Source organism: Rousettus aegyptiacus, unplaced genomic scaffold (assembly GCF_014176215.1).
Source record: "Rousettus aegyptiacus isolate mRouAeg1 unplaced genomic scaffold, mRouAeg1.p scaffold_m13_p_1, whole genome shotgun sequence".
NCBI classification, from domain to species: Eukaryota; Metazoa; Chordata; class Mammalia; order Chiroptera; family Pteropodidae; genus Rousettus; species Rousettus aegyptiacus.
Window position 1 is genome coordinate 120919850 of NW_023416284.1, and position 13018 is coordinate 120932867.

Here is a 13018-nt window from a genome sequence, read left to right on the forward strand (position 1 = left end):
TCGGGGCTCCCGTGGGACAACAAGACACCAGAGCTCTGCTGGGTTGGGTGGTCCCAGTGTCAGTTTGGGGAGTATGTGAGTCAGTAATTTCTAACAACTGCAAACTGAATGGACTCTTTGTCAACTGCTTTTTTGCTTTGGAATGAATGAATTAGTTGACTATAAATATATATCGGAAGAAAAGATTTAAAGATGAAAAAGTACATTCTTGACCCCTTTTTAAGTTCTCAGATCATATTAAAAAATAGTTTTCCAATTCCCTGATAAACCAGTATTTAAAATCATTGGTATTTTTAAAGGCCATAATATTTAAGCACATCTCTGGTGATAAGTTACACTGACATCATCCATCTCTACTGTCAGCCTATTAAGACTTCTTCCTACCACTTGGCCAGTGTTAATGGAAATGATTATTTTCCCATTTCATGTTAGAACTAAAAATTGATCAACAGGGGTTGGTTTTCCACACTTGGGCAACATCATGAACTAAAGATAATTCATGAGAACAACCAAAACAATTTTCGTCAAAGACTCTTAGCCTGGGATCTACAGAATCCACACAGCCAAAGTAAACTCTGGTCTTTCATCATGGTAGCGCACCATTATCCCAGAATAATGTTTCCTGAGTACTGAAGCATGTCAGACACTGGGTAAGGAATAACAACGCCATCACTGGACATATTACATTTCAGAAATATTAAGCAGTTCAAGAAGAATATCAAGAAGTGAGAATTCTATTTTATTAAATCAAGGATTCCCAGCAATATTCTGATCAGGTTAAAAAAAAAAAAAGTCCATTTTTAGTAACAGCTTAGCACAACAAATCATGCTGATAAAGCTCAACACTAATAAAACATAACAGCAAGTATTAGGCTAGAAATCTAGAGATCTGAGTCCACCAAATATCTGGTGACATGAACTAAATCCCTCAGGTTTTCTAAATCTTATCTTGGCTTCCTCATTATGAAATGGAAGGAGGAGAGAAGAGGCAATATCATCTTTGACATTTCTAGAAACAAAACTTACCTGTTGTGGGATCCACTGTTATTCTGTAACCCACAATTGGATCTGTTGGTCTTGCCCATGACATATGAACAGTATTTTCATCTATAATTTTAAAATTCAAGTCTGAAGGTGGTTCAACTGCAAAAGAGAGTGTTGATATCAGTTACATTTTCCAATGTCAGAAAATGGTCCAATTTAATGAATAAATAATTGTGCCGAGCAAAGCTTACTAAAATTGTCTTTGCATAAATTTGTTTCCAACAAATATAAAAGATATCTTGTTGGATAAGAATAAAATTAAAAGCTGACAAGATATGACAAAACATCAGAGAGTATACATATTACAGAAGACAGCACAAAACACTTTTGATTCTTGAGTTGCTAGGTCATCCAAGAATGGCCAGCAAAATCAAGCATAGTAGAAACATATTTGGGTATGAGTACATACAAGTACAATGAAATCACATATAATAACCACATATGCAAACAATTCACATAACAATTAAAAGAATTTTGATACATGCTGAGTGCACTTTGAATAAGCATGCCAAACCACAACCTGCTTACAACCGCGTAAGTTCATTTAGAACATTAACAGAATATTTTCTTTCCATAGTGTGGAAAAGAATCAATGATGTTTTTGGTTCATTCTCCGCATCAGTCTTGCCATTAATTTTTGTTTGATAAACCTCAATCTATGGCAGAGATGAAAATGCATTTTAATGAAAAAGAAGAATCATGAGAAATTTGGCACTGTTATGTTTCACAAGGAAATATATATTTAATGTCTATTCAGAAGCAAATGTCCAAATAGTAATAAGTGATGTTAACAATTTATAAACATATAAAAAGTGATATAGAGATGTTTATAAAATGAATATTCTGCCTGTTTACACCAATTTGCTGTATGTTTGCCAGGTGTGAACCACCACTGTTCTTTTCCTTTGCAGCAGGTATACTCCATACTAGAAATGGCATTTTAAACTAAAATGCCAGTATGGTCCTTTACAAAACAATGGTTAATTATGAAAAGACAACATCGATGTGTATTTATAGACATTTATTTACAGAACTTGAGGAACAGTGAAGAAGGATCAGTGATCTGGAGACATGACTGCGCATAAAAACTTGGAGAAGTCAATGAAGAGAATAATCGAAAAGTACAGAAAGGAACAGTTTACATACAAAACTGTACAGAATCATGCATGTGTCAATGAAATGTGGACTCATTTTTAGTTTCCCACAATGAACAAAAGCCTCCATGTACAATAGTCATTACACAAAGACGGTTTAGAAATATTTTATAATGATATTCTCTCTGCAATGTTCATGCCTCATCATGCAGCATTGTACTGACTCACTGTCAGTGCATGGTCGATGCGTTAAAAGTATTACTTTTGAAGCTAGTCAACAAAGTAAGAAGACTTTCAGCCATAATCTTCTTCAGTGTTTAAGTCTGAAAGTATTCCTCGTGAGTCAGAATTTTTGCATCTGTTTTGAGAGATTAATATCTCTTTGTAGGTTTTCACAGCAGTCAATTGAAATATAGCAGTAGCTTTGAGACATGAGTCAGAATTTAACGGGGGTTAGGAATTTATGTAATATTAATACATTTTAATGGAAATAAAACAAATTAAGCAAACGTTCACTTTAATAAACTGCTGCTTACGACTGTAAGAGATGACGTTTTTACTTTTTATTGGATTCACTAGTAATGTAATTAAGGTTATTTTCTTACTATCCATACACAGGCAGTGAGATTAGACTATTAATCTACATGCATAGTTTAATTATTCAACATTCTGCTGTCTGTAAACATACTGCAAGGTTTAGCTGTCATCACTTAGTTTAACAAGCATGCAAGAAATGTTAATAGGACAATAGGTATTAAGAATATCATTATAAAATATTGTTCCAGTAGCAAATGGCTCAGGACAAATTTAATGCAAAGGCAGACACGACTGGCCTGAGCATGCTTTTAAAAACATCAGTACATGGAAAAACAGTACCACCAACCTTGTAAGGAAATTGACCTGAAGCAGCAGACATTAGGTTAAAACTGCTGAGGGGCAGCAGCGGCCCACCTTGTTGATTTCCAAATGACCAGGATTCCAGAAAAACTGAAAAATTGACTGTTGGGAAAAGTCTTTAACATTTCAGAGGACTTTTAGGTGTTTACAGAAACTCAAGATGAGGTAGTTGGGGGTCAAAAGAAGGAAAGGGTGGCCAGCCAGCAGGTGTCTGGCAGAGCGCCCACACCACTTTTCTTCTCGCCACTTTTATCACATATGCAGCCTTTCAGAAGTGCCATTCTACTTATAGATTTTGTTTGTTTGTTTGTTTCGTGTAAGAAGATAACAAAGTAGGGTGAGAATGGACTCCTGTCAACTTCAATCAATACAAAATGTATTTTCGTTAATTTTGAAAAATCTTTTCTTATATGGTCACAAGCAGCATTTTGTGTTCCCTAAAACATTTTATAATTGTCTTCTTTTCTTCTCATAACTACCAGCATAGCGGGCCTTATTATTCCAGTTTCATAGATCAATCAGTGAAATTCAGAGGGGTTAACCCATCAAAACTCTGATCCCTTGGTCTGACTCAGTGCATACAATTTTCGGCCATACTCGGTTAAGTGTAAAAATAAAAAATATTTGAGTGTAAGATTAAGTTTAGAAGCCAATATGTATACATAGCTGACTATTAATATATGTATACATTTCTCTATAAAAAAAACATTATTCGATGCCTGCTCAGTAATAAATATATGGCACTCAGCGAATATACAATTTATGTATAGATAGAATTTGGCACATTAACTTTACACACTTGTTCAAGCAATTTGAAAGTATAGGGTCTATATTGATACATAATTTAAAAAACAATTTTTTCATCATGGCATACAATAGGAAGATATGTCCGAAAGTTTACCAACTGTACAGAAATGGGTGAGTGGATGGATGGAGAGATGGACAGGTGAGAGAAGAATAGTCTAATACATTTTGGTAAGTATATAAAATGCGTTGAAGATGAAGAAAAACTGAGCGCACACTACTAAATTATCATCCTGATGAACTAGTAAGACCTTTAGTTTACTCTTTGTGATAACAACACTGAAAGGTAAAAGAAAAAAAAAAAAAACTTCAGTAGTGCGCAAAGAATGGTTTTATTATACCCAAGAGGCATTAAGATAAATATTCCATCCAAGTTAGTATAAATTTAAATGATCTTTGCCATTTCATTTGTGTTTATAAGACACTATGGCTACATTAGAACTAAAATTAAACAACATACCAAGAAACAGGAGCGCAAGGTAAAATTTTGAAATGCTCCCAACAGAAATATTTCAAAGAAATTCTGTTTCCAGCCCATCGTCCCCAGAAAGGCCTTGGCCACAAATTTCGTCAGCCCTTCAGAGGCTTCTGGGACTATTTAGTTGGTAGTTAGCACCCAAGCCATGCTGTCCAATACAGAAGTCACCAGGCACATGTGGCTATCAAGCACTTGAAACACTGCCAGTGTCAAATTAAATATGCCACGTGCATAAAATACACACTCAACTTCAAAGATATAGTACAAAAAATGTAAAATATCTCATCAATTTCTATATTGATTACATGTTGAAATGATAATGTAATATTATTAGGTCATATTAAGATACATTATTAGGATATATTAGGTTAAGTGAAATATAAAGATTAATTTCACCTGTCCCTTTTTCCTCTCTTAACATGGCTCAAAATATTTCTCTTTGACAGTTCCAAACAGGAGAATAAGGCCAAAAAATAATAATTTTATTAAAATATAATTATTAAATGCTGATGTAAGGGGGTGAGAGATTTTAAAAAAGCAAAAGAAAGTGCTGTATCATGTGGAAATAAATACAAATTGAAAAGATAAAATGTGAGAAATATGAAAATAATAAGTAACATAGATAGCGAAATGTTCTTTATAACTACCACTTTGCTAACCAACCATCATCCAATACAGACTCGACTTTTTTCCACTTATATCGTTTCCAACCTAATTCTTCCACTAAGAATTCTCAAATCCTTCTGATTTTCAAGGAACTATTTTCTTAATGAGCAGTCAGTGGGCCACTTCAGTGAATTACCTAAAAATATCTTCAGTATGGCTTCCAGAGTTCCTCAAACAAAATTCCTTCCTATCAGCAACATAGAAAGGAGCATTAAAGGCCACCTCATCTGAATGTTACTTCACAGAGGCCACTCTAAAAAGCCTCTACGTTCACAAAATATTAATCAGATAAGAAGAGCCAGCAAGTTTCTGTCACTTTTCTAAGCATACCATACATTTTGGGGACTACCTTCTTTTCCTCGTCTTAATTTTTTGTACCTGCAATCTTGAAGTAGGAAATCAAACACAATAGAAAGTTTTTGAAAATTTCAGTGTTGTATAAAACAACTTTACTTTCCCACAACCTTCCCAGCTCCCAACTGCCATGGGTGTCCCTTGCAGAACTATTTCTTTCTCCCTTAACTCCATCAATGGCATTTCTTTCTTTTAAAAAAAAGAAACCTTAAGATGTCTTTTATGGTATTACCCCATTTATCTTGCAGAACAATACACCTAGTTTGTCAGATTTCCAGTGGGTTCATATATAGAAATAGGGTGTCTAGTAAATACCGAGAAATTAAGTCATTACATGAACACACGAAAAAGAAGAAAGTGGGGTCGAAAATCTAGCAGAAGTCCTTTGATTTTCAGAGGGCCGCGACACACGGAACCATTTTGTAGACCTTGGGGCCACGACTACCGACTTTGTGCTCAGGTCTGATGCTGGAGGAAAGGAGGGAGGGGATGATGATGCCCTGCTTGTCTGGCGCCCGCCAGCTTCGTGGGTTGGGATCTTTGGCCCAGACCAGCCTGTGTGCGCCGGGCTGGGCCTGGGCCAATCGTCTCCGAGCCCCGCGAACCAAATAGAGACAGCAGCGACCCTCGGCCACGAGAACACACCCCGGGTCCTGGATCTCTGCTTGCCATCCACCCTCTAGGGGATTTGGCTGCTACCTCATTTGTCCGCAGCGTCAGCCTGGCCAACTGAGCTCCCCACAAAACACACAGACGCGCAGAGCCGGCGCTGTTGGAGTCTTTTATTTCGTGCCCTCACCGAGGTCGCAGCCCCCAGCCCGGTGGTTACCAGTCGCGCAAGCGAGCGCCCCGCGCGCCAGAGCTCCTGAGTAGCACCCGGAGGTATCCTGTTCGTAGAGGTGGGAGCAGCTGTCGCCCCCTCTCGGACAGCTGGTCCTCTTGGAAGGCGGCAGCGTAGGTGGCAGTGTGGACAGCACACCGCAGGGACAAGCGCAAGGAGACCACACAGCACTGTACGGAATGAATTAAGCAGAATACGAGAGATCTGGACCAGAGAGCTGGGAAATGGACATACTTCAGGAGAAGGGGGCGTTTCTCTGCAAGAGAGAAACCCCTGGGAAAAAAACACGAAGCGCAGGGAAACAGAGCGAGCAATAGAGGCAAGGTGGATTTGTTTTTGCTTTTGTTTGTTTGTCTGTTTTTGTTTTTCCTCCCTATAATTCTTCAATGTTACTGTAGGAGGGGGAAGGAAGAGTTTTTTACCTTCTGCCTCAATGGAAGACAGGAGCAGGGCCGCGCCCAGGATGGCGAGCGCTGTTGAAAGCCTGGTCCGCATGCTCGGCCTCGGCCTCTGAGCTCACAGCCGCATGAAGGGATCTGTGGGAGAAGCAAGGACCGCATCACAACCGGGTCGGAGAAAGTCTGAGACCAGGTTAGAACTGGAGTCTGGCCGCGGGCCAGAGCCAAATCAGATCTGCCTTAATTACCACAGGGCCCAACCCAGCATATAATGGGCCTATTGTGAGCAGTGTAAGTTAAGTTCATCTACAGCAGTTTAATCATGGTATTAAGGAGTTCGAGTTTAAAGAGGGTGCTGTTTTCCTGGTGGCTGGTCCTGCTTAGCATCCAGGGTGAAGGCCTTACCAGGCCCCACATGACTTCATCCTGCCTGGGTGATGGCTAATTCAGAGGTCATTTTATCCCTGACTCGACTAAATGTCTCTTCCAGCTGGGGATTTTATTTGGCAAGCCACTTTTTCCTAGCTGCTGAACTCTTTAGGTAACTGTACTTTAGTGGTCTCAGGGTAATTTGGAAAAGTATAATAAACCTCTTTTACTCTCTTTTTTCTTCATTTTGTTCTGCCTACAAATATGCAGCTCTTTAGATCTGAAATGGATTATACAGAAATATGTAAGGCCCAACTGAAACCCGATCCTCCTGCTAGCTGTGTTGTCTTCACATCTGATAAATCTTTTACCCAAAATGAAGGGAAAACAACTCTAAAACACGTAATAAAAAAAGGCACAAGCAATAGAAGAGATAGAACACTCTTGTCTGTTTCTCCGAGATACTTTTTATAAAAATTCCCATTAATAATTAATCTTTTCATTTAACTTTTCATTTATCTCAGAAGATTATAGGCATATGTGCTCCAGAGGAGAATATGTCCTATTCCGATTTTTCCTGACTCTATAACTAGGTTATTAATTCCTTAAAGACAGAGTCTTATTCATCCTTTGTGGTTTCAATCAAACAGTAGGTGCTTAATCCATGTCCACAGAAAGGACTCTTCTAAAAGATTCTAAGGTGCAATCAGTCCAGAGACAAAAGCTGCTAGCAATGAGCTGAACTGGGAATCTGCCAGAGGTAAAACATAAAAAGAAAATTGACTCTGGGGTACATAAATTATTGTAAAGCAACAGACTAGGCTTCATGAAAATACAGAGTCGTGCTTGGGAATCCAAACATAAGCCAAAGGTCGAGCCTTCTTTGAGAAAAGAACCTGACAAGCTCTAACCATGTCTTTCCAAATTATTGGCACAATGTATTAGGGCAGCTTTCCTCGGCCTGAGTGTAAATTGCCTTTTAAATGTCTGATGAGCAGGCGTGCCAAATTTGCCCGGAGCTCTTTTTATGAAGCCAAGATTAAAATTTTGGCACTGCTCTGGAGATCCAAGGGCTCTAGCAATTTCTTCTTCCTAATTAACAACTGTTTGACATTTCTAACCCTCTTCTTATATCCGTGAAAAGCAAGAGGTGAAACTGGCCCATTGTTACCGTCATCAGGCCTTAACTTTGCTATAATAATTTCCAACTCAGTTGGCAGTCGTGCTCGCGAAAAGTTAAAGGCTGACAATCTACCCACCAACAAGTCCTGTACGGATATTCTTTAAAACCATCAGTCTCCACCAAAACCTAAGCAGCGGAAGCGCTTTTGTCTGGGTCTAGAGCGCCACCTATTGACTCCCGATTTAGTGGCAAAAATGAATCATGTCGCGTCCGGGTATCTGAACATACAGTCAGTTCAACCAGCCAGCCAGGGATTCCGTCCATATGTTTTGAGGGAGTTATTTTGTTCTTTCTTTTTTTTTTTTTAAGTTTTCTCTCCTTTTAGCCAAAACATTTATCTGAATGCTTAGCAACACTTCATTGAGCATTCTCAGACATAAATGTCTGACAGCGGCCGCCCCTACGTGGCAGCGAGGATTCCCTCACTTCACCCTCATGAATGAAAATTAGTTGCCGGGGGAAGGGGAAGGGTGTTGGGGGAGGGGAGGCTGGGGCGGGGAGTCTTAAGGGATTCGTCTTCTTTGACAACTGGCCCCCTCCCCACCCCGCTAAAAGAAGCCAATTATTTAACGTTAAAAAAAAAGAAATTGCACCTCCTCCCACCCCGCGGTGTTCCTCTAGATCCCGTGCCCGTCACGTATCTCCCCTCCGACCCACCGCGACCTTGACATCAGCCGGCCAAGGGCTAGTTTAGCACTCACTTCCTTTCTTACCTGCTCCAACCCCCAGCGTACCAGCATTCTTTAGAAGGCCACATAGTCCGTGTTAAGGTATGGGACAGGGAAGATCCTGAAAGCCCCGAAATGGTCACCGGAGGTTCCCTGAGGATGCTCGCTTTGGAATATCTCTTCTGCTCTCTGGCTACGGGTGGCCGCTCCGTAAATGAACCCGGCACCCACATTCTGACCCCTACACTTTCTAGGATTTGGAATGGAAATCACCTAGGAGGTTGCACCAACCCTGTGTAGGGCCTCGACCAATGCACCCAGGAAGAAGAGGTCGAGAGAGGGAGCTTTCTCCAGAAGCTGGAGAAAGTCTGCCAACACTGACTCCCCTAGAAATAGATTAACCCTCCATCTCGGATGCTTTGAAAAGCAGAGGAACGAGCCAGAACACTCGACCAGGAATCTGTCTCGAGAAGCCACACACACCCGCACAGCCTCGACGAGCTGCAGAGCACTCAGCCGGCCCTTAAAAGAATTCCGCGCCATGCGTCACCAAAATACCTTCCCTGCGCCGGGGCTGCATGACTGCGCCCCCGGCAAAGCTACAGTCGGGAGACAGTGAGGGACGGGTGGCCACAAAACCTGGCGCACCCCTCATTGAAATCGACAGCATCTATAGATGAAATTCCTCTACAAATAGAAACATTGAACGGGGCGCTTTACGCACACATAGCCGCCTGCATCTTTTAAACTACAATTCTTTCTCTCTCAAAATACAAATGAATCACAAAACCCCAATACACCTGGCAAATCTCAGGCACATCTCCACACTTACAAGTCCAAACGGTCCTCGCCTGGGATCCTCGGTGCCTTTGGGCGGAGCAAGGAATGGGTTAGAAGCAAGTTTCCCTATTGATCCTTGGGGGGGATGGAGTGACGGAAAGGGGCTAGAAGCGGGACCGACCTGAAGCGGCTGTGATCCAAGCAGCAGCGGCGGCGGCAGCGGCGTCCCGGCGCGGTAGACGCCGGCCCTCTGAGCGAACCCCGCACGCCCGGGAAATTGGCGCTGCGCTCCAGGAGCACCTGGCAGCTGCGGGGAGGTGGGCAGCGGCAGGGCCACCGGGAAGGAGGAGGAGGAGAAAGAGGAGGATCCCGGGAAGAGAGGCAGGAGCGGCAGAACAGGCAGAGACGGCCGGGGACCGCAGCTGCCAGCGCGCGGACGCGTCTGGGGCGGCTCGCGTTCGTGGAGTGGGAAGAGGCTCCGCGCCGCGGGCTACTTAATAGAGGGCTGTTCCCAGCTCTCAGTTTACTCGGTTACGAAACGCCTGAGAAGGTGGACGGCTGCCACGGGGTGATGTATGCTCCTCCAGCGGTGAAGGAGGTCTACTTTTGGGAACGTGTGCATACTTCGAGCATTCCTTCGGCGTGAGGTGGCGATCGCGGTAGTAGCAGTGCCCCGCCGGAGAGCGCAGAGCCGCGCGGGGGGGGGGGGGAGGAGGAGGGAGGCGGGAGGGGAGGCGGGGGGGGGAGGAAGCAGGGAGGGGGACAGCCGCAGCTGGGTTCACTGCCAAGGGAAGCCGCACACTCCTCCTCTTGGGGCGGGCTGGAGAGCTCGGGTTTCCCTATCCGTGCGGATTCTCTTTAATGAATTTATTTTTCTAAACTAAGAACAATGGGAGGGAGGAACGCGACTCTCATTTTCAAAACTCAAGTGTGACCCACCCCACCCCATCCTGGCCCCATCCTTCATCATCACCACCTACACCTTCCTCCCCCTCTGTCCTGGGTGCACTTAAAACCGATTTACAGGGTTTCCATTAACTAACTGTCTGTGCACGCGGCGCGCCTTCTGTCTTTTTCAATCTCAGAGCCGCGATTGGAAACCCGGACAGCCGCCCGCGCGGGGCTCAGCAATGGGATGGCTTTCCCAGTCCTGTCTCTATCCCCTGATGCTTCAAGAAGGAACTGGGAGGCATAGTTTGAGCCAAGAGAGAGGGCAACGAACGCTATAAAACCTAAGGCTCCTCCTAACAGGAAGCCGCTCAGGAATAAATTCCATCCACTATATAAATTTCTCACCCGAGCCAGAGCAAAACTTGCCCTGAAATCCTGTGGGGTCAAGGCAACGAAGGAGATTAAATTTCCCCCGATGCTAGGGAGATGGAGGCCAAATGTGGGGCTTCTCTTTTTTGCCGCCTCTTCCCCACTCGGTTCCACCTCTTGGCCCTGAGCGGGGAGCCTGGCAATCAGAGTTGCCAAGTTGTACTAGACGCACGAGAGGCAGCGCTGGGCTCTTACTTAACACTGTGGCATCAGAAAAGCGCTTCGGGAGCAGTTCAGATTGCACACGTTTGTGCGCTCAGAATTAAGCCCTGCGCCTTTTGGTCTCTTGAAGCCCAGGGGTTACCCCCTGTAAGGTCGAGCCACCCGGGATGGAGGAGGTGGTGTGAAGAGGAACGCTTGAGCGCGTCTCAGGAATTAATCTCCTGCAATAAAGCGGGGGGTCTTGTCTCCAAGGTAAAGCTTTCCTCTCCATTTGATCTGACGTCCGCTAATTTGGCCTTCCTTCCACCAAGCGTGATAGCCTCTGAACTTGATTTTATCATGACAATAACTTGCAGGGCGGCCCCGTGCACTCCATCCCACGCAAAGGCTGCCTCCAGCCAAAGCCAGAGGAAGCCAGAGAGAAGACTGGAATGGAGGGAATGGAGAAAAATGGAACGCGCCACCTTTGCACATTCCCCCAGTACACACGGCCCACTCGAAGTCCAGCTGGGCAGCTCACACAAAGAGCCCACACACGCACAGTGCACAGGCTTTTTCCTCTTCAAACTTTCACAACCCGGGTGTCTAGCACAGACCCTCAGCGCGCTAACGGGTCCTGGACGTGAGCAACGTGCACAATGCAGTGCGCGGTCATCACTGCAGTACCAGTGAGCTTCTATCCCCAGCCTGTAGAGAGCCAGCCTCTGCACTCAGGCCAGCCCTTCGCCCACACCCCAACTCTACTCCACTCTCACAGACAGCCTCAAGGACAGAGCAGGGTTGCTGAGAAGTCCTGTCAGCCGTCGTCCGGCCACCCAGTAGTGCTGCTCCGCACCCTGGGACGTCCTGGCAGGCGCCGCGGCCTGAAACGGCCAGGAACGTCCCTGGGACAAGACCCCCGCACCCCTCCCCGCCCCCTTGTCTAAAAAAAGGACAACTGCCGCCTTGCACGTCAGCCCAGGCTGGCTGGGATTTACATTTTGTCCAGGGTTGGGGGTGGAGGGGTGCGTGCGCGCGCGCCTTTTCTTTATGAATCTTGTTTTTTAATTTGTGATGGCGATGTTGTTGACCAGGGAGAATGTACCTCTGGGTGTTGCTATTCTTGGTTTAAAAAGACTTCTCTGCTGTTGATTTGGCTGACAGCTGCAAATTCATCAACCCAGAGTGGAGCAGTCAATCACCCCCCAGGGAGCCGAGGGCCGTGGCGGGCTTCCTTGTCCTGAGGCTTGAGCACGCATACTGGGTGAAAGAGGCGTCTGTCTCGCGGAGCACGCACTTTGCGCCGCTCTCCAGCCCAGAGCTGCGTGCTGAGCACTCGCGTGGCCATCCTCTCTTGCTCAAAGCATTCACACTCACGTACTTAAGTTAACGCATTTGAAAATAGTTGCCGCACAGGAATGTAAGTAATATAAACCACTGGCCGCAATTGTCCTCTGTCTTTATGCAAAATTTCCAGAGGATGATTAGAGGAGGAAGAGAGGGGACACCCAGATGGAGAAGTACATAGATGCATATCCGCAAGCTAATCCAAGCACATTCATTCCCGGGGGACACGAGTGCAATTAAAGTATCCAAAGGGGTGCCTCAGGGACCTCTCAGCATGACGTCTGCATTGTTTATCCTCCCGGGGCCCCTACACTGAACACCCGGTATGGTAAGCCCTCTCCCACTGCGCCCTTCAGTAGTGGGTCCAGTTCTTAAAACCTCTTGGAATCCGTTAATGTTTGCAACAAATTGACGGTATTTATAGACTGAGGCAGAGCTGGTTGCATGTATTCGGTTTAGCTGCTTTCCACGGCTTTCGTACTCCTTAAGTTATACCCCTCTCCTCACTAGCCTAGCTACTACTTCCACCTCTTCTCCCTCCGACTCCTGGGTTCCCGGTGGTTCCAGCGCTTCAGGTTTCTTGTCCCGCAGCGCTATCTAGTGGTCAGTGCGAGCCCTGGCGTCGGAGGTCAAA

The 13018-nt window shown here is 44.6% G+C and overlaps 2 protein-coding genes across 4 annotated transcripts in view; one reads left to right on the plus strand and one right to left on the minus strand.

Annotated features, from left to right (window-relative positions):
• Window positions 1-10017, minus strand: part of COL12A1 (collagen type XII alpha 1 chain) — a 109211-nt gene extending 99194 nt beyond the window's left edge. For 2 of the 3 annotated variants that reach the window (XM_016141684.2, XM_036219481.1), the window contains exons 1-2: window positions 6601-6673; window positions 1027-1143 (exon numbers count right to left, since the gene is read on the minus strand). In XM_016141684.2, coding sequence (XP_015997170.2) covers window positions 1027-1143; window positions 6601-6673 — 190 coding nt within the window. Of the gene's footprint in view, window positions 1-1026; window positions 1144-6600; window positions 6715-9757 lie in introns of those variants that run through there. The other variant, XM_036219479.1, reaches the window with a different exon arrangement.
• A 124-nt stretch (window positions 10018-10141) lies between these two features.
• On the plus strand, window positions 10142-11730 carry LOC118613736. Its single transcript, XM_036237312.1, has 2 exons — window positions 10142-10223; window positions 10662-11730. Exon 2 carries the CDS (start codon window positions 10954-10956, stop codon window positions 11728-11730), a length of 777 nt encoding a protein of 258 aa, XP_036093205.1. The 5' UTR covers window positions 10142-10223; window positions 10662-10953.
• Window positions 11731-13018: the final 1288 nt, after the last annotated feature.

Excerpts from the sequence above, each read along its gene's own strand:
- LOC118613736 (XM_036237312.1), top strand. The coding sequence starts at position 10,954 with ATGGAGGCCAAATGTGGGGCTTCTCTTTTTTGCCGCCTCTTCCCCACT.